The 25,521-nt window shown below is 39.6% G+C and overlaps 2 protein-coding genes across 5 annotated transcripts in view; both read left to right on the top strand.

Moving 5' to 3' along the window:
* The first annotated feature begins 2,281 nt into the window (after positions 1 to 2,281).
* On the top strand, positions 2,282 to 13,240 carry ptbp1a (polypyrimidine tract binding protein 1a). 3 transcript variants are annotated; one of them, XM_055202144.2, is made up of 16 exons: positions 2,294 to 2,401; positions 3,199 to 3,252; positions 3,689 to 3,716; positions 6,108 to 6,174; positions 6,258 to 6,430; positions 7,651 to 7,797; positions 7,898 to 8,053; positions 8,133 to 8,243; positions 8,325 to 8,502; positions 8,581 to 8,658; positions 8,739 to 8,893; positions 10,054 to 10,087; positions 10,723 to 10,815; positions 10,902 to 11,118; positions 11,204 to 11,281; positions 11,362 to 13,240. In XM_055202144.2, exons 1-16 carry the CDS (start codon positions 2,394 to 2,396, stop codon positions 11,492 to 11,494), a joined length of 1,710 nt encoding a protein of 569 aa, XP_055058119.1. In that variant the 5' UTR covers positions 2,294 to 2,393; the 3' UTR covers positions 11,495 to 13,240. The 3 variants fall into 3 exon arrangements, with proteins under 3 accessions (XP_055058120.1, XP_055058119.1, XP_055058118.1); XM_055202143.2 differs by having other exon boundaries at positions 2,296 to 2,401; positions 3,686 to 3,716; XM_055202145.2 differs by lacking the exons at positions 10,054 to 10,087; positions 10,723 to 10,815; positions 10,902 to 11,118; positions 11,204 to 11,281; positions 11,362 to 13,240 and adding an exon at positions 9,552 to 10,043 and having other exon boundaries at positions 2,282 to 2,401; positions 3,686 to 3,716.
* A 1,225-nt stretch (positions 13,241 to 14,465) lies between these two features.
* Positions 14,466 to 25,521, top strand: part of efna2a (ephrin-A2a) — a 94,730-nt gene continuing 83,674 nt past the window's right edge. The window contains exon 1 of one of the 2 annotated variants that reach the window (XM_055202141.2): positions 14,466 to 15,371. In XM_055202141.2, the coding sequence (XP_055058116.1) occupies positions 15,262 to 15,371 (110 nt within the window). In that variant the 5' untranslated portion in view covers positions 14,466 to 15,261. The remainder of the gene's footprint in view (positions 15,372 to 25,521) is intronic. The other variant, XM_055202142.2, reaches the window with a different exon arrangement.

Here is a 25,521-nt window from a genome sequence, read left to right as displayed (position 1 = left end):
TGGATTTGTTATTCTTTGGTCACATTTCTTCTAACCCACAAACAAGTGACAATAAATAATTGCATTCTGCAGTATGGGCATATATAAATTTAAATGTGTATGTTTGCTAATACTGTTTGTGGTCTTTTCTAGACAATCATATTTAACTGTTTCTGTGTTTTAGATTATGACTTTAAATTTGGTTACAAATGTAATTCAGAATGTTAAAGTCTTTAATAGATCAGACATCTTACCAAAAACCACTTCAAAGATGATGATCCCCATATGGGACTCAAAACTTATGTTGAGGTTGCCATCTGCAGGCTGAAATTGTGTAGCAGATTGAGTTACCCGTGAAACAGGAGTACAGTTTTGCATCAAGTTAGTAGTGGGGCATCTGTTATAAAATGAAGACATGTTTCGTTGACTCTTTATATTACTAAAACATAACTCGTAATTAAGCGAATAAAGGTCAGAGACCTCAGATTTATCTCTATGACAAAATGGGGCCTTTTTTACCTGAATTTAACCATACTGGCAGGGGATTATGACTTCAAATGGGCCGAGGCCAGTTACCTTTAAGGGCCCCCCTCCCACAATTTTTCGTGTTTTTCCCTGAGCTGTGCATAATGCGCATTCACAGTTATAGAAAGTGAAAGTTAAGATGTTCATGAATATTCAAAATATTCAAACCATCCTTACTCTCTCTCAAGTGCTTGCACGATACGCTAAAAATAATCTGTACAGGGCTTAAATCAAGGTATAGGAATAAAAAAAATTATTATCTCTAGCACCACTTGTTTTCTTTAAATCCATATTTATGAATTAATTAGCAAACAGACGTGACTACCATTTCAACGTCACTAGTCTGGCGGTAATACATATTACCATCTGATTGGACCATAGTGCGTATACGCCTTATTATATACCTTTAAAAATCATCTTAAAGGTGTAGTGTGTAAATTTTAGCGGCATCTAGTGGTGAGGTTGCAAATTGCAACCAACGGCTCGTCCACAGCTGACCCCTCGCTTTTGAACACATAGAGAAGCTACGGTAGATGCTACAGGACAAACATGTCTACATCAGAGGCAACTTATTAAACAAAGTTTGTCCGTTAAGGGCTTCTGTAGAAACGTGGTGACACAAAATGGTGGCTTCCAGGTAAGGGGACCCCCAGTGTATGTAGATAAAAATGTATTATGCTAAGGTAGTTAAAACATAATTGTTCATTATTTGAAGTCTTTATACAGCCCTGATAATATAGTTATGTATATTATATTGCATTTCTGTCAAGAGATTCTTTTAAAAGTTACACACTGCACCTTTAACCATGCTGAACATACTCTGTTGATCTCCATATGCCATTTTTGTTTTATCTAAAAAGAATCAATTTAGGCAAAAAAGAAAAAGTGATTGTGGGAATGCATTCCAACCATCTTTCCATTCCTTTTTCTTTTATTCTTTCTTTTTTCAGGCATGCATGATTTTAACTTTAAGGGAAGATAGTTAATAATTTTATGTACACTTGCAAATTTGTCTATATCTGTGCACTGGAATCTTCTTCCCTCACCAAAACAAATTCCATGTGTGTGCAAATATACATGGCAATAAATAAATAAATAAATAAGAGGTTTGAAGGCTTTCACTGTAAAATATGAGTTGCTGCTGTACATTTATAAATTGAATTAAAATAACAACTAATTTTAACTTAAAACAAAAGTTATATCTTGTATAACTTAAAAAATGAAGTTGAAATATGTTTAACCTATTTTAATAAGTTAAAGTAACATGAATGACATAAAAACCCTTCCCGGGTTCATGGTAGTCAAGGGCCCCTTGGCACTAGCCCCATTGGCCCAGTCCATAATCCATCCTTGCCTACTGTCCAAAAGTGTTCAAGCCAGAAATAAGTGATATAAAAGATGGCAAAGATGTGATTGTTGAGTCATATGGATAGCCTCCCAAGCGTGTAGAAACGACCGATTAATATATAAAACGATATAAAACGCTTTATTCTGGTTAATGTATTACAAATGATACATTTATTTTATGCAATTTCACTTATTGATTTTAATTAGGTAAGCAATACAGTAATGCAAAGCAATTTCTCAGTTATACTTTGTCCTTTCTATGGCCAGTGGTGGGTTCAGCCACAGTTTTGTTTCAACTCATTTCTCATAGCGACGACAGGGAAAAGTTTTCGCAAACTTTTTTCGACCGCCTTTCAAGATTGACAAGCTTTTTGTCCAATCCCGGTGCTCAAGAACATTTAAGGTCCCGCCTACACTCGGCGTTCCAGGATTGATGGACTAATCAGAAGGCGCCAGTCCCCCCTCCGCCATTTTGTAAGGATATAAGAAATTCTAGCAGGTCTACCTCCCGTCTACGACAACCTGTAGTTTTGTGTAGTGCCATGGACGGGTAAGTTGAAAACACATTCATTCCCTGTATGATAACCCATGAAACGTTTTTCGTAGGATGTTATGTTCGTGATGGCGACTTAACATTACATGCGTGTTTAAAGTGTGTTAAAAGACTTGAAGTAAAGTGGAAATGGTGATTTTTGACACGTCTCTCACACGGCTCTTAATGTCTCCCGTGCCGGAAGAGCCATACTGAGTCCAAAAGTTGGACTTAACTGACAAACAACCTGTTGCAAGTAATCTGATTGAGACACCATCGTGAAGTACAAGCGAACTTGAGCTTCGATTGTTTGTTAACTTTCGCAAGCGGAAATATCCAACAATCCTAGTAACGTATAGAAACAGTCACTATTTGGCAACCAACGTGTCTCAATTTCCGCATTGTTGTTGGGTGGCTAGCTAATTACCTGCTAGCCTGCTAAACAAATGGCAGGTCAACTTTTAAACGAGTTTTATTCGCCTGTTTAGTCGGTGTATGTTAAATTATTTATTAAGTAAGCTTTGCTAATTTACGATGGTCCGGTTTATACGTTAGTAACTGTTTCGCAAAAATCACGCGGTGAAGACGTTGACTCAGCGTTAAGAACAGAACTGTCTGTCTACTGTAAAGGTTTAATTATTTAACGTCTTATCTAACGTAAATGTTTTAGGAAACAGACGTGTTGTTACCTGTAAGGTATGATGCTTTGATCGGTGTTTCATAGTTTAAAAGGCGTGTACATGCGTATGTGGAATATTAAAGGTGAACTTTATTAATGATTTCCTTATTAAATGTTGTGTTTTTTGCCTTTGCAGACGCTTAGAGACTGATTTGTATCCTCTGGGATCGAGTTACGTCACTGAAATAGAGTAAGTTTTGCGTCTCTTTTTTTCTTACGTTGGTGTATAATCTAATATATTGTTGTATATAAATGTGTACTTGTTGCACACACATGCACACACGCAGTTGTATTTTCAAGAGAAATGTCAAGCATTTCTCTTTTGGCTTTGATTCAAGGCCCTGTAGCAGGAATTATTGGTTTAACAGGCATGATTTGTTGTACTGCATGCTTCATGTATCTGGTTGCCACTTAGAAGGTGCAGTGACTCTTTTGTACTTGTGTAGTTAATGCTTTGCAAAATTTGGGTTATTAGCAGCTTTTTCGGGATTACAGTATTGAAGCAACTTAAATATTGCCCCCTTTATCCCTCTTGGGATTTTAATATGTTGCTGTTTATTAGTCACATAATGTGACATCTGAACTAATGTATTGTGTTTCCTGTTTCCCCCCCACACTTTCAGCAGTGTCCATGATATAGCTGTCGGCACAAAGGTATGTCACATTTTATTTACCTACTTTTTCATTACCTTTGTGTAGAGGCACCTTTGGCACGCAACAATATTACTTTGGTTACGTCACGTTTTTCAGGCTGCGCATTGGTTTCTCTTTTTACTTTTTGGGGGGGGAGTATAAATAGCCAAGATAAAGGTAATCCTGTGTAATTATTCTGGTCAAAGGGCATCTGCTGTTTAAACAATCACTATGGTAAATGACATGTACGTTATTGTAAGGAATAATTGACGGCGGGCCGTTGAATTATAAGAAAATAATGCACACCCAAGGTGGTTATGTCGTTACATCGCTGATATGCATTATTTTTGAATAATTCAAAGAACTGGAGTCAATTATTCCGCTTGTACCACGGTTACCAAAAATATCGCTCTGGTGTCTACTTTAAGACATTTTAAAGGTTAGGTGTGCGGTTATTGAAAAATAATCAACACCCATGAAACATTTCTCAACCAATCAGAATAATGCATTTAACAGCCCCGTAGTATAAATGTTGTTATACATTGGTCAGTTTAGCCTCTCTTCGTTTCAAGTGTTGGTTAAATGTTAACTCTGATGGTTCAATCAAGGGTTGTGGTCACAATGTAGTTGTTTTTCTATTTGTTTGTGTAACCGTGCATAGAGGATGCTTATGTGGTTTACCCCTGGTGTCTTTTGACGCATGTTTGTAGGAAAGTAGACTTGCAGTCCTCTATGAGACCGATCACTAATTACTGTGGCAGGAATGCTGCGGTTGCATTCCTGTCTTCCTGACCCCTTATTTAACACAGACAGTGCTCTCACCCAGGAGCCTTGCACGGTGTCAATGAACATAAACATGTTGGTACCTGCAAGTCTTCAGCTCCTAGAGACACATGTGGGAGTCTTAGTTCTCTGCCTTGTGCAAGCAGTCAAGCTACAATGCCCAGCGGTTAAAAATAGAGGAAGGAAATGCTGGAGTTGGGTGGGTGTCTCGCTCAAAACAATAGCTGGTTCACCCGGAGAATGCTTGCCTGTCATAACTTTTTTGTGAAAGTGATGTTGAAACCTGACTCCTGCAGAATTTGGCTGGGAGGAATGTGGCGGGCTGCTCTCATGCAGGAAAAACAGTGCTTTGCAAACCATATTCATTCACATTTTCCCTTCTCCAATATATTTCCAACCGTGGGCATGCTCTTCACTGCTCAAGCCTTTTTTGGGGTTTGCTTGTGTTATACATCCACACTAGGGTGACCATACGTGCCATTCCTCCCGGACGCATCCCGCCCAGGATTTTGTGTTCGTCTTCCGGAAGTCGTATTTGTCGACCGCATACGTCATAGAGGATTTATTATTATTATTATTATTATTATTATTATTATTATTATTATTATTATTATTATTATTATTATTATTATTATTATTATTACAGAAAAGCAACCGTTACATTTTAAGGTAAGAATGAAACTACGATTGTATATCTTATGTTTTTAACTGAATGGCGTATGCTGTCAACAAATACAACTTCCGGAAGACGCACCGAAATCCTGGACGGGATGCGTCCGGGAAGAATGGCACGTATGGTCACCCTAATCCACATGCAGGACCAAGAGATTGGAGAAGAGTAAGCAGGGTGTGGTAATGCGTCCCTGTTTGCAGTTAACTATTGGGCAAAATCAGTTTGAGGTTTGGCTGTACAGATTTGGTAACACTACTTTACTTTACGGCTGTAACAGAACACACAGTGTGGTAATAAAGTGTAAAGACTTATCCGGGGCATGTGACTACTTTAGAGCCTTACCATGTTGAAGTGGTTTATTAAGAGAGTGACGCTGAATGATTTGCTTATTTCTCCATTGAGCTGCCAAGTAGCTCCAACTTGGCCTTGAGTGAGGGGCTTTGTGTTATGGCAATGGCAGGACACAGCTGGTCTTTGTTTGCATTTCCCTTTTTCTTTGTTCTGAAATTGACCAGCTGTAAACCATAGAGTGATCTCTTGCGCGCTGAGGCCTGGGCCAAGAATAGTTGTAGGTTTAAGGTAACTTTTTATTTTTACTTTAATTCCAAAGGTTATGTACATTTTCTACATTTGGCACTTTTATCTGAGGTTTTATTAGAATTGGTGCTAAAATCTGCAGGACATCAGCACTCCAGGAACGACGTTGCTTACCCCTGCTATACAGGATATATGCATGTTATAAATTTTTCTCTTAGTTATTAAATAATGTTTGGTTACAGCGTAATCTTGATTGTGTGTTTTGATTCTTTGATTGTCATCCCATAAAAGCCATATTGGCCTTACAACATTTAAACCTTTGAACTGTGTAAAGTAGCTGATGGGTTAAAGGCTGATGGTGTATATTCCAAAACTGGTGTATATACAGTTTGCTTCATGAACCATGTGTCTTATTTCAGAGGGGATCTGACGAACTCTTTTCCTCCTGCATATCAAACGGGCCTTATATAATGACCTCTGGAGCAGGTAAGGACTTTTTATTTAAAGGAGTTTAAGTGTTTTTGTTGAGTAAAATGGAATCTATTGACAGTGCTTATTTTTTGTATTAGCAAATGGTAATGACAGTAAGAAGTTCAAAGGGGACATCAGGAGCCCGGGCATTCCTTCAAGAGTCATTCATGTACGCAAGCTTCCCAACGACATAAATGAAGCCGAAGTCATCGCACTGGGGCTTCCGTTTGGCAAAGTAACCAACCTTTTGATGTTAAAAGGCAAGAACCAGGTAAGATCAATGTCTTGCATTCCTGTTCCTTATTGAGCAGCTTCATTTTAAGGGAGTTTTTACACTGACACTGTTCGGGTCAGCCCAAATGAGCTTTTGGTCAGAGTATGGTTTGTTGGGGTCAGCGTGAACACAAAAGCCGCACCCTGGTGTGCACTAGACGGCCGCTCTGAGACCGCTCTAAATGGGTGGTCTTGGAGCGGCTGTCGCCGAACTCTCGTGCGACCCATCTGTGGTGTGAATGCAGCTCGACCTCGGGCCGGACCAAATACAGGAAGTTCTCCATGTTTGAGCCACTGGGCTTCCGTCGTGATGTGAGCCAGGTGTTATACTGTGGGTTAACAACAAACAGGGCAATCTTGGTCCTTTGCAGAGATTCGCTGTCTCCTGGAAGTTTGAGCTGATGATTTCATAAATGTATAGCTGTTCTCCGCACAAAAATAGTGACATTTGAGATTTTTAGCAAATGGCTCCATGAGAAGGGCTTTATTAGAACAGTTGCGCAATTTCGCATTAAAGCAAAGAAACTTCGCAAAGACAGGCATCGTTTATCTCCATATCTTGCTAGCTTCGCTCTGTTTTTTAAGGTTGGTTGTCAAGGAAATGTGGGGGGGTGGTCATGGGGCTCAGAGCTGTCAGAGACCAATGACAGCGCTGACAGTTTTCTCATGGTGAGCACTAATCGCACTAACTGAAAATTATACAATGTAATTTGGTGCGCACCAACATGTGTGAAAAAACCCTAATGCAGGATTCACACCAGATGCGGTAGAGGCGGCAAGCGCGAGTGATTTACATGTATTGTCAATGCAAAGACGCGATTGGGCATCCTGCAGGAACTGCGCAAGTTGACAAATCTGAACTTCGGCGGATTTCAGCATTGAGTTAACCAATCAGGACCTTGCTGTAGTAGTGACATGATTACAGGAAACTAGCGGAGTCTCAGCTGAGTCGCAGAAGCCACTCCCATGAAGCAAATTTCCGCGTAAATGTCTCAAATGACTAGAGTTTCACGCGCGAATAAAGCGAGTAAACTCAAATGTTCAAGCGTCCAACTACACGCAAACAGTGCATTTTTGCCGCCTCTACCATGGCTGGTGCGAATGCTCCAAAAGAATGCACAAAGACCCCCATAGTGTCTTTAAAAAATATCATGAATGCAGCTCTCCAAGAGGCATTTCTCTTTTCGTTTTCACTTATGTTGTTTTTTGTCCTCACAGGCCTTCCTGGAGATGAACACGGAGGAATCAGCCCAGACCATGGTCAGCTATTACTCCTCAGTTACCCCTGTTATCCGGAATCACCCAATCTTCATGCAGTATTCCAATCACAAGGAGCTGAAGACCGACAATTCACCCAATCAAGTTGTAAGTACAAAAGATTTGCCTTGGGCATTAAATCAAGGGCAATTTTTCAGTATAATTATTTCTTAATGCATGATGATGTATATTTATGTCCTGTCCTCAGAGAGCGCAAGCAGCACTTCAGGCTGTGAATGCAGTTCAGACAGGAGGCATGTCTTTGGCCAGTGTTGAGGGAGCCAGCATTGGAAGCCATTGTCCTGTGCTAAGAGTCATTGTTGAAAACCTCTTCTACCCGGTTACTCTTGATGTCCTTCATCAGGTACTTGCATTCAAACAAGAAAATGTTTTCGTACCCACTGCCGGGGATGCCACCCCTTATGTTTTCTGTCTTGCCATAGATTTTCTCCAAGTTTGGAACGGTTTTGAAGATTATAACCTTTACCAAAAACAACCAGTTTCAAGCACTTATCCAGTACTCCGATGGAATGACAGCTCAGCATGCAAAGCTGGTGAGTGACGCAGTAGATCACTTTAATGGGCTGCTAAATCCCTTCACAACTCTAATCATTTGATGATTTAACCATCCACAGTCTTTAGATGGACAGAACATCTACAATGCCTGCTGTACCCTTCGCGTCAGTTTCTCCAAGCTCACCAGCCTTAATGTTAAGTACAACAATGACAAGAGCAGAGACTACACTCGCCCTGACCTTCCTACAGGAGACAGCCAGCCATCCATTGACCAACAGACTATGGCCGCTGCCTTAAGTAATACTTTCATTGGTTGCTTTAATGATGTTCACACTGCACGTGTCAAGTCAGGAACTAAATGTGTTTCTCCGTCAGGTGCTCCTGGTTTAATCTCCGCATCACCCTATTCTGGGGCGCACGGTTTCCCACCAACATTTGCCTTTCAGCAGGCAGGTCAGTGCGCAATGCTCATAATGGCTCTCTGTGGATTGCAAATCATCAGTTCTGTGTACTGATGGCTGTTCTTCTCACAGGTCTCTCCCTGCCTGGCATGCATGCAGGGGCTCTCGCAGCGCTCGGCATCCCCGGAGCCTCCGCGGCTGCAGCAGCAGCTGCTGGTCGTCTGAGTCTCGGTGGTCTTACTGCTGGAGGACATAGCGTTCTGCTGATCAGCAACCTTAACCCGGAGGTTAGTGCTCGGAGTTGTTTATATTCACTTTGCTGATTTCTTGTCTATGAAGCCTAAGAGGTTTGGATTATATAGTTTCTAGCTATTTGTAATGCTCCATAAAATTGATTGGTTGACAGTTTTTTGGGTGAGGGATATCAAAAATAGTTTTAATTTGCCAATACGTCTTGCATTTCTAATTGGTGACAGGTGGTATTAAAGGGTAGGTTCATTTTGTAGTGCAAGTCGAGTCAATATTTTGGTCAGGTTTCATAAAACGGTAGCCATTTTAATAATAAGCAATTTATATACTAGAACTTCTGATTATTGATTTTTATGGGGTCTTTAAAAAGCAACTACTATTACAAACGTAAAGTAATTAATCAGCTGCCAACTTAAAATTTGCTTATCTATGGGCAGTTTAAATAATGTGCTATATTTGAGAAACTTTGACGGGCATTTATTATTGTCGAGGCCCAGATGTACTGTTGTGCTTTGCACATAAATCATTTGACATGCATGTCAGCTTTTTTATTTGTATTTTTTATTTAATATTTGTTGACTCTTGTCTAAAACCATCTAAAACATTTCATTTCTAGTATTTCTTTAGATCTGTGAGAATATATTGTCTCTACCTTTTCTGTATTTCATTGTTAATCTTCTCTCTTTTTTCCTTTAGTGTTCCTATAGTGAAAGGCATTTTAATTTAGCAAGTTCTGCTGACTGGAACACTACATTTTCTTTGTGTATACTGACCTTGTTTTTTACTTCCTTTTTCTTGTTTCTCTCCCTCCCCAATTCCCCTTTCCCCCATTTTTATTGTTTTAATGCCTTGACCTGGAATCTTTTGCCGACTGACTGCACCACTTTTATTTTGTTTACTCCCATACCTACCCAACAAACACGGTTCCATATTTACCCCAAAATTTGATGCCCTTTTTCAATGTACAAACACACAACAATCCCTTCCACCACCACTACATTGTCGGATATCCACCTCTCCCTCTGCCCTTTACCCACCTTTTCATCATGAACAATATCACCCACCTTCATGATCCTACCACCGTTTTTCGCCATTCCTGTGGAACTGCCTCGCTGTGGACATGTTCAACCTCCACTGTCCTGCCTCCGATCTTTTCCTGTCCCTTCCTCCCTACGCTGCCTTCCTCTGCTGTCTTAAGAGCGTAACGCCCCAATGCCTCTTTATTCTTTTCGGTATGTTATCATTGGCATCTTCTTTTATTACCTTTTTTTGTTTGTTTCATATTTTAACTTCATCTAAAATGTGTTTATGTATGTGGGGGGTTTTAAAGAACTGGCATTCAGCTGCACCGTTTGGGGCTTGTTAGTTTAATTTGGCAGTAGCAATAATTAACAAAACCTTTCCGACTGTGGCCCTGTCAGTTACTAAATTTGACTAATCCTGACGTTTTCTTAAGACTTTTCAGTCCGATTTGAGAGCGTTAAATGGTTACTTACAACCTGAATGTTGCAGCTTTTTGCTTAATTTAAAACGTCATACCCCCTAAAGGGAGCCATCTTTTAAATGCTGCTTTCAGTAGAAACCGTATGTTTAATTCCTTGCATGTTTTTTCAATCAAAAGACGTAGAACAAAATTTTTCTATTTTTATGAATCCAGATTTCCAAAAGCAACATAATCTTGAGTATTTACAAGTTAATGAATGTACAAGCAAGACCCAGTAGAGCGGGTCTAAATATGCATGCCTTTAAATTTGTTCTACTGAAGTATCTACACATGAAATTAATTTATTGTAGTGTTTGATTTAAAATTAATTATGCTTTCATGCCATGACCTTTTCTTCATGTGGCGCGTTTTATTTTTTGGTAGGTGTGTATGGTGATGTCATGAGGGTGAAGATCCTCTTCAACAAGAAAGAGAATGCATTGGTGCAGATGTCTGATGGGACGCAAGCCCAGCTAGGTAGCATTCACATCTTTAGAAAAAGGCCAGTAATGAAGTTTGTGATTGTACAACACCAACCTGCTGTTGTGTGGGTTTTTTTTCAGCCATGAGCCACTTGAATGGGCAGAAACTGTATGGGAAAGCTCTGCGGGTGACTCTTTCCAAACACACCACGGTGCAGCTGCCACGGGAAGGCCATGAGGATCAGGGGCTGACCAAGGATTACAGCAACTCTCCATTGCATCGCTTCAAAAAGCCAGGCTCCAAAAACTACTCCAACATCTTTCCTCCTTCCTCTACTCTGCACCTCTCCAACATCCCGTGAGTACAGTACCCTTACTTTAATCTGTTAAGAGGATATTTTTTCAAATTTCTCATGCAGGTGTCATTTATTTTTTCTCTCCAGGCCTTCGGTTACTGAGGATGATCTCAGAGGGTTGTTTCTAAGTTCAGGAGATGTGGTTAAGGCCTTCAAATTTTTCCAGTAAGTGTTTGAAAATGATTCCTACAGATGTAGTCGCAATCCATTATGGGAGGCCTCAAATATGTTGTTAATCTCTTTAGGAAAGACCGTAAGATGGCTCTCATCCAGTTGGGCTCAGTGGAGGAGGCGATTGAGTCCCTGATCAAATTTCACAATCACGACCTGGGAGAAAACCATCATCTCAGAGTGTCTTTCTCCAAATCCACCATCTGATAGAGTTGGTTGGATCGGGAGGATGTTTTGTTTTATAGAGAGAGGGGAAAATGACTGTCACTTTAGACCTTCAACAGTTTATATCACTGTGGATAATTGTTTTCCACAACACACACTTAATCATTCCTTTTTATTATACCAATATTCACACATACACACATATATCTATTTGTATTTCTACTTTGAACCAGTAGACCAGAAGAGTACTTCAACCCAAAATAATTGTTGGGTTTTAATAGTACTTTTCACAGACGGTTTGTGACACAGACCTAATTTAGTTTCTTATAGGCACACATCAGTTGAGATCATAGATGCTGCATAGTTTACACTTGTGCCTCTGCGGAAACCCGCACACTTTCAGGTTGCACACACAAAGCCTTTCTTCTTTTGTTGAACCTATAATTAATATTTTTAAGCTTACCTTCTTTATGCCTTTCAAACAAGCTGTGCCTTACATTGTGCTTTAAGTATCCATCTACACAATGACCTTCTTGGTGTCTTTGATGTTATTGGCTCCGTTACTGGAGCCAGTATCCTCAAACTTAAATATTTGCTTCCTGCTTTCCCCATAGTAAAAGGCAGCGAGCAAAGTTCTTTAAAGGCTTTGGTTTTGTACTTGATTATCACGGTATACTCGTTCATATAGTTAACCCATGTATGTGGTTTTACTCCTCCTTACTACTGTATGCTAAAGTTTCATTCCTTTTTTTGTATTCATGCATATTTCTATACTGTATTATATCTATATGGGCATTGGCTCACCATGCTCTTTGTTTAGATCTTCTTATTCTCAGTTTAAGTCTGCTTATTTTTCCACTCCTTCCTATTGACTTGCTGGTTATGGTGTTTTGTTAATTATGACTCAGCTTGGAACCAAATCACACACAGAGTTCGTAGCCTTTGATATTTGCATCATACTTTGTCATGGTGCATGTGGCAAAAATCTATCAAATTAATTTTTTAACATTTTCATGTTTGTCATAGTGCTGTGAGTCGCCTTTTAACATGTCATTTAAGTTAATTACATTTTTTCCAAAAGCTGATGTTTGCCTGAACCGCGACGCCTGTGACATGACTTTTGACTGTTTTGGCACTTTTGTATTTAAAGTGGGGGGAGGTCCATGTTAAGGCCATGGTCTTTACAATGCATTTATTTTGTTTGTGGTATGACATTCCATTATACCTTCCAGCTTGTACTTGTATAGAAGAAAACGTGTTCTTTCCTTTTCTTTGAGCCTTTTGTTATTCAAGCAGAACATTGGCATTCCTGACAGGTGTTGAGTTTGTTTTAAGTGGGCCGTGATGGACCAAAGCATCTTTTCTGTTTTGCCAGTTTTCTGGGTGGCAATATTCGGTTTTCTTGACCAGCTGCTTTGATCCAGTGGGCTGGAGTTAAGCAAAGTTTATAGGGCTTATGTGTATATTACCATTTTGTTTACAAACACCTTAAAAGAAAATATGACCGTTATAGCTTAAATGAATAATAAATGATTATTTCTGTTGGTAGGAACAGAACCAAACTAAAGTCTTAAGTAGAGATGTGGCTTCTATTATATTTAGTTTTTCCTGTATGTTAAGGAAATGTTGAGTAGGTGACGGCTACTGTATATAGGGGTTTTTTGTACAAGTAATTGAAATCTACATCAGTTCTGTCTCTCATGTATATTTTGATAAGTAATAACAGATATTGGGCTCTCTGAAGAGCCTTTCTTTTTTATTACATGATATTAAAGAGATTTCAACACGCTCTGTCTCAAAATGTAATTGCCCACTTGATAGTATAAATTCCCTTTTGATCTTACTTTTGTTACTTCAATAAATCTTTGTTTCTGACTTTCACCTTTTTGTCTTTAAATTTCAGAAATTGTCTTGACATTTTCCCGTTCCACATCTAGTTAACAATCTTTTAACTTAGACTTCTCATGACTTAATTCTCATAATTTCTTTTTCAACATCTAGATTTTGCTGTTTTGAAATGCATTACTATGTTGTTAAAATTGTTGTAAATCAGTACATTAGATCAGGGGTTCTCGGCGTTCAAAAAACTTGTGTACGGTGCTTCCTTTCGTGGCCCCCCAAAGAAAATTTATGACAAAACATTACAAATCTTAACATTTTAATTAGTCAAAACTTATTAAATTATACAATTTAGTTATCTTGGTTAGTAGCCATATTTTTCTGAGGTTTAAAGATAATTTTAAGATAAATTAATGTATTTTATGAAATATAATTAAAACTGGGGCCCCGGCACCATCTCAGGGCCCCAACTTTGAGAACCGCTATACTAGATGGAAATAAGATTTGGTGCATTAAAACGCATTGGTTCCTTTGTGGTATTCAAAATAATTTACGTTTGTATAAGCAAATGTTCAAAATAATGTGGTGTATACAGAAAATAAGGGACATTTAATGATACATTTTTGATTGTTTAAATTGTCAAAATATCTCAACACTTTAAGCAGTAGTTTGGATAATATTGTGCTGTTGACGTACATTTATTATTAGTAAGATGTCGCTTGTCATACAGCAGGTGGCGCACTTTATTAAGACTCGAAAGTGTTTTTGGCGCATTCATAAAATAGACAGGCAGATCTCTTTTCACGGCTGAGAGCGTTGAATTATTGGATCAGGCAAAGGGTGACAGAGCTCCGATAAAACGGCTCCTTTAAAGATGCGACAGGCCATATGATTGAGAAAGTTATCTGATAGCCCCACACTAGAGCAGTCATTTAAGTTTTCAAAACAACGTTTGCCTCGCGCACGCTATTTGCTGCTTGACGTTTCAGTAAATGGCGAATATAATAAGAAGAATGTCTATTCAACCTGTTGGGGCGCTTGAAATGAAAAGCACTATGAATAACTGGTAAAATAAATACGACACACATGGATGAAAGGCTCAGGAGAGCAGTTTTACACCGCATGAGGGATCTTGTGAGTTTGAAGCGAGCGCATCCCTAAGCCCCGCCCCTTTTTGAAGATACACCGCGCGCTCGTGATAACTGTCCGACACGCATCAGAATTAACGACGATCCGATCAATTATAAAAAAGTCCGTGAATTAAACTGCACTTTGCACTAGATTATTAATTTCTAAACTCAGATAAAAAAACTGACACAAACAGTAACAAAAGACGGAGATGTGCAGGGCAGTATATGACAAAACTGCCTTTGTTCCTGTAGGACAGAGAGGAGTCGAGTCGATGTGCGCGTGGCGCTTGTTCTTCTCCATTGTAGCGCGTTAGAAACAACACGATTCCTGCTGCATCTACCAGATAACTCACAGAAAAGGTGGTCAACTAAAAAAACACGAAACTAAAAGGCGTATGTAACAGATGTTGTGTTTCATTGGGCTTGAGGTAACGTTATCTGGAAGTTGCTGCGTTGTAACGACAAGCATCACTGTGGGAGTCTCGACACGCGCATCACGCATTCAGATGATGGACGGGTGTCTGATGCTGCCATAGGAAATCCAGTCAGCTCTCACTTGACTCTACCGTGGACCACATAGGACGACCCCTGTTCCAGCAAAAGAATTTATTGCAATGGATTTTCCCTAAAAACTTCAGTGTATATGAAGTAAGCTTCAGAAAGTGATGCTGCTCCTGCGGTCGCAAGGAATGAAAGTCGGTCTGGATTACGTGCGGTTTTATAATGTTGCACATTTCGCAGGTAGATTTCACTCGAGCGTACAGTTCTTTGGAAAGTTTCGTCTGAAATAAACGATTGTGAATATTCGTTTTGTGGTGAAGAAGAGGACCAATAACTCAAATGGAGTTGCCCGTGGTGCTTTTTACGCTATTGTGTTGGGTGTCCGTATGGTCGGATGACAGGATCATCTCCGATAGGCATGCAGTGTACTGGAACAGCTCGAACTCCAGGTGAGTGTCCAGTGCGCGTACCTGTCGCTCTCACAAGATGAACGCGCATCTCATTTCATCAAGTTTTCAAAGGTTTAAGTTAAGCCTTCTGTGTTGTGTTATGGATTTCCTGTCCACACATTTGTTGCATGGGCTTCATCTGCTTAACACATATTGTATATAGATGATATGATTACGTAAATTATATGATCGTTTAAGAATGTAAAGGTTGAGAAGAAAGTGCATTAGTGCTCATGCTGAAGTTTGTCACTTGCAACCTTTTGAAGTAACACACATAGCAGATCTGTCTGATACTACTGACCAATTTTAGGGTTATATGCTCATAGAAGGCCTAAAGAAACATTTAACCATTAATCATTTGTTTCATGCAATTTTTGGCAAATGCTAAAAATTACAAAGCATAGAAATATAAAAAAGTGTATTAAGCGTAAAGTTTCGAATATAAATGTACAGTGAGTGTTACTTTCATTTTTCATGATGCTTATATCTGTGTGTATAGTATTAGTGATGGGGTAGTCTACCAAGTGCATGCAGTTGCGCATCAGCCCCAACCAAAATATTTGTCTGCTGCTCTACAAACTCATGCAACCGATTGGCACATCCAATCATCTATTCATCAATTAAACCATCCAGCTACTGATTTATTTATGAGAAACCCCTGTGTAGTTTAAGTAAATCTAATAAATCAAAAGTCACCTTACTTGGATGTGTAACAGATTCATAATGAGATGCAACTTCAAAGACGTTCGCAGGCGGACAGAGTTTGAAATCAGAGTTGTCAGTGAAGTTCTATGACATTTCTTCTTATTTCAAGGGTATCTCTGATGCCAGGCGTCTCTCACTGGCCTTGAGGGTTTTGCTCCGGGGATGTCAGCCTAATGGCTTTTGACATGCAGCTCCTCAGGTAGAGCTTGGCTAGATAAATAAACATGGCGAAGGTGCTCTTACGGCTGAATTAACAAAGTTAAGAGTGGCTGTCTTGCACTACATCAGTAGTCTGCTGCGGTTTAAAATATTAAAGAGGCTCTGAGGAAGATTTCTTTGCAAGCCGGGTGCACACTCTTCCACCTCAATTGAACACAAGATTTGAATTTTTTACCATTAAATAAGCCACAGAGACGCATTCAATATCCATTAATCCTTATTTAGCGGGATGCTTTACTCGTTCCTCTTGATCATACAGGCTTTGCTGTGTTTAGATAAATGATATAAAAGTGAAGTGTGCAAATCCCAAATCCATTTTCCCTTATTCATGACAGGTAATTTCTTTAGACTCCAGTGATGAATTTGCATGCCTCATTTTGCCATGCTTAAATTGGATTTTAAATATTGTTATGTGCTGCAATAGTTCCCATAGATAATTCTCAAAAGTGAGTAAACCCTTTGTATTGTAAAAATGCAAAAAGGGATGAACTAGCCATTGGGTTCAATTAACCCAGAAAATAATTATATTCGCCCCAACAATGGGTTAAAACAACAATAACCCAGCATTTAGCATAACCCTGCTGAAAAAAACAGCATACCAGCAAGACCAGCATATGTTGTGTTTTGGTGCTGGTTTGCTAGTAGTGCCAGCAAAATGTTGCAATTATATTAGATAAATATTTTGGATTTAGGATTTTTGGATTTAGGATTACTGACACTGAGCAGTTGCTACATCATGTGGCAATACGAAAACATTTATAGTTTTACAAATACACATTTTAGCATTATCATTAAACTGTGTGTGGATTTTCTTTAAAACCCATCAAGTTGACTCATGATACCATTTAGTACAATCGCACATCGCAATATTAGCGTCAATAACTGCAATGAGAAAAATTACCCAAATCGTGCAGCCCTATTTGCTAGTGAACACCAGCTAAACCAGCATCAGCACCAGCATTAGAACCAGCTAAACAAGCACCAAACAAGCATTAGCACCAGCATCCCATGCTGGTCATACCAGCATATGTTGCGTTTTGGTGCTGGTATGCTGGTGACCACCAGCTAAACCAGCATAGACCAGCATAATTCCCATGCTGGTTTGATGCTGTTTTTTTCAGCAGGGAAGGTGATGCTCATGAAATGCTTTTCTATCACCCTACCAAAAAGAACATCATTTGCACCCCACTAGGTATTGTATAAGAAACAATACAAAAAAAGAGCACGAAGCAGTCAGCTTTATTTTTTAAACCAGATCATCTTGCCCTAGCTACTGGTTCTCTAGCAGTATTATAGTCACAATCTCGGTGAGCCTTCGCAGGCCAGTTCACCTTGAGCATTAAAAGCTTGCCATGAATCATATTTTCCTTCTCCTAAGCTCCCTGTCAGGGGTTTCTCTATTGAAGCGTGCACGGAAAAGAAGATGGACATCCCCTCAATGCCAATATGGCTGGTCTCTTGGGGGTCGACATGAAAAAAAGGAAGATGCCCAGCTCCGTAACCCAAGAGGATGGACTAATCTAATCCTGTGGTTTATCCTTCAAAAGGCCCTCTTTTCTTGAAAGCTTTGAGGTTCTTAGCAGAAGTCCCGGCTCATAGCCTCTCGCTCAAGTTGTGCCGCAGTTGGCCGGGGACAGCTCAGTGCTCGGTGTTGTTTTTGCCTTTGCGAAAAAATAAAATAAAAAAACAAGCCGAGCCGAGGAATCCAGTACTCACAATGATTCATAGATGGGCGCTGTCATTATTCCCTTGACAGCTCACACAGCCTTTTCTAAGACGCCGCTGCTGTCTTTTGAGGCCGCGGTAGCGCTCGCTGTTGAGGTTCTGTCACAGCCAAGCATCTAAAGGTTATTTGCATGCCGCTCTCTAAATTGTTACTATTATGGAAACAATGAATATGTGAAAAGGTCTAGATGGAAGCCACGGATAGCCCAGGCCCTGAAATAAAGATTATGAATATCTAAAGCAAAACCGCCTTCGGAAAGAGATGCATCGGTGAGCCCGCTTGGCAAGTTATTATATGCTCTTATTGTTATTCGATTTGAATTTAATTAAACATAACCTCCCGTCTGATTGTTTGCTTTCGGATGAAGTTGCACAAGCGTTCGTGTTTAATGATTTGGACGATCCACAGCTGTGGTGATGATGTAATGCCTTTGAAATACTTGTTTTGTGCCTTTGAGCTCTTAACAAGTGAGACATGTGTTTCTGGAGCTCAGTTGGCAAAGCATTGCGTTAGCGCGAAGGTTTTGGGTTTGATTCCTAGAAAACACATACTGATAAAATGCAATGGAAGTCTGCGAAATGCATAAACGTTATTTAAGATTATCATTCAGTAATTTATATTTGCTGACATTTTAAGTTTTTATTAAATTTTTTAAAAAACAAAATCGTTTGTCTCTTCGTGCTCATTTTTCCTTAGACTCCACCGCAAAAAAGAGACTATTTTCCCAGCTCGCTTTCCGAGTAGCAGAGCGCTATCAAATTTCCTTTTGTTAGACAAAGCAGGTAGAAGCTCAAGTAGCTGTTTGCACAGTAAGAGGTTTGGTACTCATGTTCTGATTTGACATTCCTATCTATCTTAAGCCACCGAAAGAAAAAACCTCAAGATGTTTTCACCCGACCATCTCTAGAGACACAGTGCCCTTCAGGGGCCACTGTGCTGAATCTTTCTTCAGATGAAATGCATTAAAACAACAAAGTGGTTCTTAGAAACAGGAGGCTTTTGAAAACATGACTAGATGTTAATATATTTTTTGTGATCTGATTGAAAGCTCAGATGTTATTCACCAGTGACTCATCATCATATGGAAATCAGTCCTAAAAGATGTGGGTTTACTGCTTAGAGATTTTATCATTCGGTCTGTTCTGTTTTTAGTTTAAAACCTCATTGTTTTCATAATCTAAATAAGTCAGCATATACCTTATTTTTGCACCGTATACGTGTTTTAGAGCTTATGTTTTCAAGCCTAATTTCGGCTCTGGATCTGCTATGTATTAAAGTAGTTTTATGGTTTCTCAATCCCTAAACATTTCAGCATGTGAAGCGGCAGTAGATGTTTATCTCAGGAAACAGAACAAAACATGTACAGAGACAGACCTGACACAAAAGGTAGCAGTAAAAGTGATGCTCTTAAACGTTTAAAAATAGCACAAGGTGCAGCGTTAGTCCTGGGGCTACAGTAATGCCCATAGAAAACCGCTGTATAAATGCATGTTTTTCACTTTCCACAAGCAATCTGAGAATGCACGAAAGACTGTCTTTTTACATGGACTTTTATACGTTTTCTTCATTGTGAATGCTTTTTGGATGCTCCTATTTCTGTATGTTTTGCTTTTACTGCTTGCAGGGTTTGGTGTGTCTGTCTCCAGGGAGTATAATTCAGATTCTTTCAAGCTGTCTGAACATTTGCAGCACTGTGGAATAAAAGCTAGGCATTGTTTTAGGGCATGCGTTTCAGACCAGACACATGCTTGTTCAGCAGCCATTGAATGGACCAACGGTATTTAAAATATTTTAGTCAGGTGTACACATTCAGGTTCTGGGAGAAAGAGATTTCTTCATTGTAATGATTAATTTATAATATTATTGTAGCATCTTTACCATGCAAAGGTGTCACAGATGCTGCACTTGGCAATATACAGTACCAAGAAAAGATGCATAGAAATGATTGTATAAATAATAGTGAATTATACGTTTTTAATATTAATACAGAATCATTTACATTCACCTAAAGGATTATTAGGACTAATATTGTGCTTTAATTCTATGTGGCGTTGATTCAACAAGGTACTGAATGCATTCTTTAGAAATGTTGGCCCATATTGATAGGATAGCATCTTGCAGTTGTGGGTTGCACATCCAGGGCACGAAGCTCCCGTTCCACCACATCCCAAAGATGCTCTATTGGGTTTAGATCTGGTGACTGTGGGGGCCATTTTAGTACAGTGAACTCATTGTCATGTTCAAGAAACCAATTTGAAATGATTTGACATGGTGCATTATCCTGCTGGAAGTAGCCATCAGAAGATGGGTACATGGTGGTCATAAAGGGATGGGCATGGTCAGAAACAATGCTCAGGTAGGTCAAGGCATATAAAGGATGCCCAATTGGCACTTAGGGGCCTAAAGTGTGCCAAGAAAACATCCCCACACCATTACACCATTGCAGGTGTTCCTAATAATCCTTTAGGTGAGTGTATATTGAGCTTAAAAACAATTATGAATAAATGAAATGTATATCACAATGACCAAGTTAAAGGTGCAGTGTGTAAATTTTACCGGCATCCAGTGGTGAGGTTACGAACTGCAACCAACGGCTCAGTTCACTGCTCATCCCTCGTTTCGAAACGCACAGAGAAGCTATGGTAGCCGCCACTGGAAAAACATGTAATTGACGGAGAAAAGTTTGTCCATTAAGGGCTTCTGTAGAAAACATGGCGGCACAAAATGGCGACTTCCACGTAAGTAGATAAGTAGTTTAGATAAAAACATCTAATTCTAAGCTAATAAAAACATAATTGTTCATTATGAAAGGTCTTTTAACACCCCTGATAATATAGTTTTGTATATTATTTAGCATTTCTGTCAAGAGATCCTTCTAAAAATTACACACTGCACCTTTAAGTCTCCACTGATGCTGCATTTACACAGAAGCAGTGCAGCACCTGATGCTAGAGACTGAGCTGGTTTAGTGCTGGCATATATTTTAGTACACCACCCTTTTATGTGGCATGGCACAAAGCAGCCTTAACCTGGCTGTGCGAGACAAACGCATTTCGCTTAATGCTGACAGTTACAGTCTCCAGTTACATTCTGGACTAATTGAGCAGACTCAGTAAATTGTGATAATGTCCTTCAACTTTATTAGGTGAAGAGTGGGAGTGGTGATAAAGGATTGAATCAGTGAATGATTCAAGACACTGAGTGTTTGTAGCTCATCAGGCTTCACTGATTAATAACATCTCTCCACTGCACTTTGTGTTATCGCCTCAATATAATGAAGAGCGCGTTTATCTCCCTAGATCTCCTCATCCAAATCTGCACACTACACGGGATTCGTTCTTTCATCTGATAATTGTGTTCATTTGCATGTAGTACTATGCAAATTAATAGTTCTGGCGCGGTTTTAACCAGGGAACATCTCGAAGTACGATTTTCGAGTTTCCTGAAACACTGTAAAAAATTAATAGTTGACAAAATGTGAAATATTAATAACCTAATGCAGTAACATTTTTGTGTTATCTCTGCAAATGATTTGGCCAACTAAAGTCTATATTTTTATCAGAGGTTTCACTAGTTCGCCTGCGCATTCAGTCTTAAAGGGCACCTATTTCATTGCTAAAAAAATATGTTTTTTGTGTATTTGGTATAATACGATGTCTTTGCGTGGTTTATGAATCAAAAATCACATTATTTTCCACATACCGTACATTTTTGTAGCTCCAGATATCCCGGTCTTCCTGAAACGCACTGATTTTGTACAAAGCTCATCAATCTGAAAAGCGCTGTGTCGCTGATTGGCCAGCTTACATGTGAAATCAGCCGGAAATGTGAAGCTCCTTACCATGTTTGAAAGATTCACTCACAATGCAATGCTGACAGGAGTTAACTTGCAGGCTGTGAGTCCAAAGTGGGAGGAATTATGATAATGTCGGTCTTGTCTACGTCAACAGGCCCAGGAAGTAAACCTACAATCCGTGTGTTTGTTGTAGTCCAAGAAAAGAGATTTACGTTGGAGACGATAACTTGCGCCATGGTTTACTTTGGGATTTGTACCTTTTGCATATCGTTAACATGTACTAATACACACTTACACACAAAATGAAATGAAAAAACGTGATTAGGACGATAGGTGCTCTTTAATGGTTAATGGTTGCAGCTAGACTCAGAGGCCTGGAGGCTGCCTTATACGCTCATAATGATGATTGACAGGCGTGAATGTTTAGGCTCCTCTCAAACTTACGTTTAGAACTACATGTACTGCGCCCCCTGCATCACTTTGCGCCCCCCCCCCCAAAGAAAATTCATGATATAAAACAATCCTCAACTTGGAATTTGAATTAAACTAAATGTATGAATGTATACCATGTAGTGCTGTTGCTTAGTAGCCCTGATTTTAATTTGTTTTAAAAAATGTCCCCCCGGCCCAACTTGCACCGGCCCCCCAATTTGAGAACCACTGCTCCAGTGCATGCTGGAAACTTTCAAACCCTTGCTTAATGTAAAATTTTTCTTCATATAACAAAGTTTGGAATATTGGTGAAACAGTTTGAACACATTTCAAACACTTGAACAAACACTTGAGTATGTAGGTCAAGTGCACAAATAATATTGTTAACATGTTCAAACTAATCGTATGCACAAATAATAAATTGACTCCTGCTAAAAAGTCTTTTTTCAAGTTGCTTTATTTCCTTTGCTGGTTGTACATAAAATTAGATTTTTTACAGTGTAGAGCAGGAATCATTCTCATTTCTATCGCCTTAAACCAAGCTATAACTCTCTATTGTGCTCAGCACCGGAAAGTGGTTGTCTTATATCAAGCCCATTGCTGTCTATGTTTCCCATCCCCTTACAGACATTCCCACTGTGGCTCTTAATTAAGAATGTTGTCACAGAATAAAACTTCAACAGATTGGTTATTGATTGAAACTCCATTCTTGGCAACAGTCTCCGAATCCCCCATGACTTTTGCCAGAGGCGGCTATTACGGGCAAGCAATAGGTACTGCATGTTTAACTGCTCCATTATTCTCCAAAGCCATTTTGTGCGCTGTATATTTGTTTAGTTTGCTAATTTATCAGCGTCTCCTGCCTCAAGATTAAAACAGGCTGTAGCATAATTCCTAAATAAACTACCCCACGCCTTGGCCTGTGTGCTTTAAAGGCAATTTAGGATATTGAGATTAATGCAAACTACTCACCTTGTTTGCAGTCTTTGGGCATAGATTCCAGGATGTGGGATTAAATCCTTCCCTGAGGCTTGTTCTCACATACGGTTATCTCATTGTGAGATAAGATATCATTCAGCGTTTGTTTGTGAGACCTCAGCTAACCCCAGATCACCTCTATTGATTAACGCTTTCAAACATTTTTGAACAATGTTATATTTTCTTGACAGATCTGGGAACTCCTATATAGGGGCCATTTGCGTGACTTGTTCAACCAAAAATGGGAAGCTTTTTTATGTTTTGGCTGTTTTTTTTTTCATGTACCAGTAGCTCGCGAGCGACGTGTTGGAGACCCCTGGTCTACAGGTATGCTTGAATACTTGACTACCACAACCACAATGGCAGCCTAGGGGACTGTGCTACTCAAGACAAGCCCTTTTCACACAGACATTGTGTACTATGTGTAATTATTATGTATATTTAACCAAACACACATACATATACTAATTTCAGAAATGTTTCATTTATATACAGTGAGGAAAATAAGTATTTAAACACCATGCTATTTTGCAAGTTCTCCCACTTAGAAATCATGGAGGGGTCTGAAATTGTCATCGTAGGTGCATGTCCAATGTGAGAGACATAATCTGAAAAATCACAATGTATGATTTTTTTAACTATTTATTTGTATGATATAGCTGCAAATAAGTATTTGAACACCTGTCTATCAGCTAGAATTCTGACCCTCAAAGACCTGTTAGTCTGCCTTTAAAATGTCCACCTCCACTCCATTTATTATCCTAAATTAGATGCAACTTTTTGAGGTCGTTAGCTGCATAAAGACACCTGTCCACCCCATACAATCAGTAAGAATCCAACTACTAACATGACCAAGACCAAAGAGCTGTCCAAAGACACTAGAGACAAAATCGTACACCTCTACAAGGCTGGAAAGGGCTACGGGGAAATTGCCAAGAAGCTTGGTGAAAAAATGTCCACTGTTGGAGCAATCATTCGAAAATGGAAGAAGTTAAACATGACTGTCAATCTCCCTCGGACTAGGGCGCCATGCAAGATCTCACCTCGTGGGGTCTCAATGATCCTAAGAAAGGTGAGAAATCAGCCCAGAACTACACGGGAGGAGCTGGTCAATGACCTGAAAAGAGCTGGGACCACCGTTTCCAAGGTTACTCTTGGTAATACATCATGGTTTGAAATCATGCATGGCATGGAAGGTACCCCTGTCTAAACCAGCACATGTCCAGGCCCGTCTTAAGTTTGCCAATGCTCATTTTAATGATCCAGAGGAGTCATGGGTGGGTCATGTGGTCAGATGAGACCAAAATATAACTTTTTGGTCATAATTCCACTAAACGTGCTTGGAGGAAGAAGAATGATGAGTACCATCCCAATAACACCATCCCTACTGTGAAGCATGGGGGTGGTAGCATCATGCTTTGGGGGTGTTTTTCTGCACATGGGACAGGGTGACTGCACTGTATTAAGGAGAGGATGATCGGGGCAATGTATTGCGACATTTTGGGGAACATCCTCCTTCCCTCAGTTACAGCATTGAAGATGGGTCAAGGCTGGGTCTTCCAACATGACAATGACCCGAAGCACACAACCAGGATAACCAAGGAGTGGCTCTGTGAGAAGCATATCAAGGTTCTGGCATGGCATAGCCAGTCTCCAGACCTAAACCCAATAGAGAATCTTTGGAGGGAGCTCAAATTCCGTGTTTCTCAGCCACAGTTCTTTCAGTCCAGTTTGCAGACATATCTCGTTGTGAATGTTAATCTTCATGTAAATCCCTCGTTTTAAACAGCTAAACCATCTTTAGTTGCAATTACAAGCATGTCCTTACTCTGGTACGCCCTTTACAGCATTGTTTCTGCATCTTGCTCACACACAACACTTTCCATGTATCTTACGGCAATGTTACTAGGTCCTCTTTCTGGGAGCGATCCCAGAACATTTACGAGGCGTGTTTGTGTTCACACTAAAGACTGTCTTCCAGTTTTACGGATATTTTCTGGGACCAAAGTGGTGTGTGAATGAGGTTATACTGAGTTTATTAATGCATTTACAACGTTTTTTAAATGTTGTCGCTATAGTCCAGGGTCACTTAAAGTAAAAACTGTTCACCCAAGCAAAATTTTTTCTGCTTTTTCAGTCTTGATTGTTCACATTTATCACTAAAACCTCATTCACACAGACCTCTGGTCCCAGAAAATACCCTTAAAATTGCCAGACAAGCGTCTGTGTGAACAAAAACTCGTTCCGTTAATCTTCTGGGATCGTTGCCGGAAAGAGGACCTAGTAAGATACGC

Source organism: Misgurnus anguillicaudatus, chromosome 2 (genome assembly GCF_027580225.2).
Source record: "Misgurnus anguillicaudatus chromosome 2, ASM2758022v2, whole genome shotgun sequence".
In the NCBI taxonomy this organism is placed as follows: Eukaryota; Metazoa; Chordata; class Actinopteri; order Cypriniformes; family Cobitidae; genus Misgurnus; species Misgurnus anguillicaudatus.
Note: the sequence above shows the minus strand (reverse complement) of the source record. Positions and strands in the feature narration are given on the sequence as shown.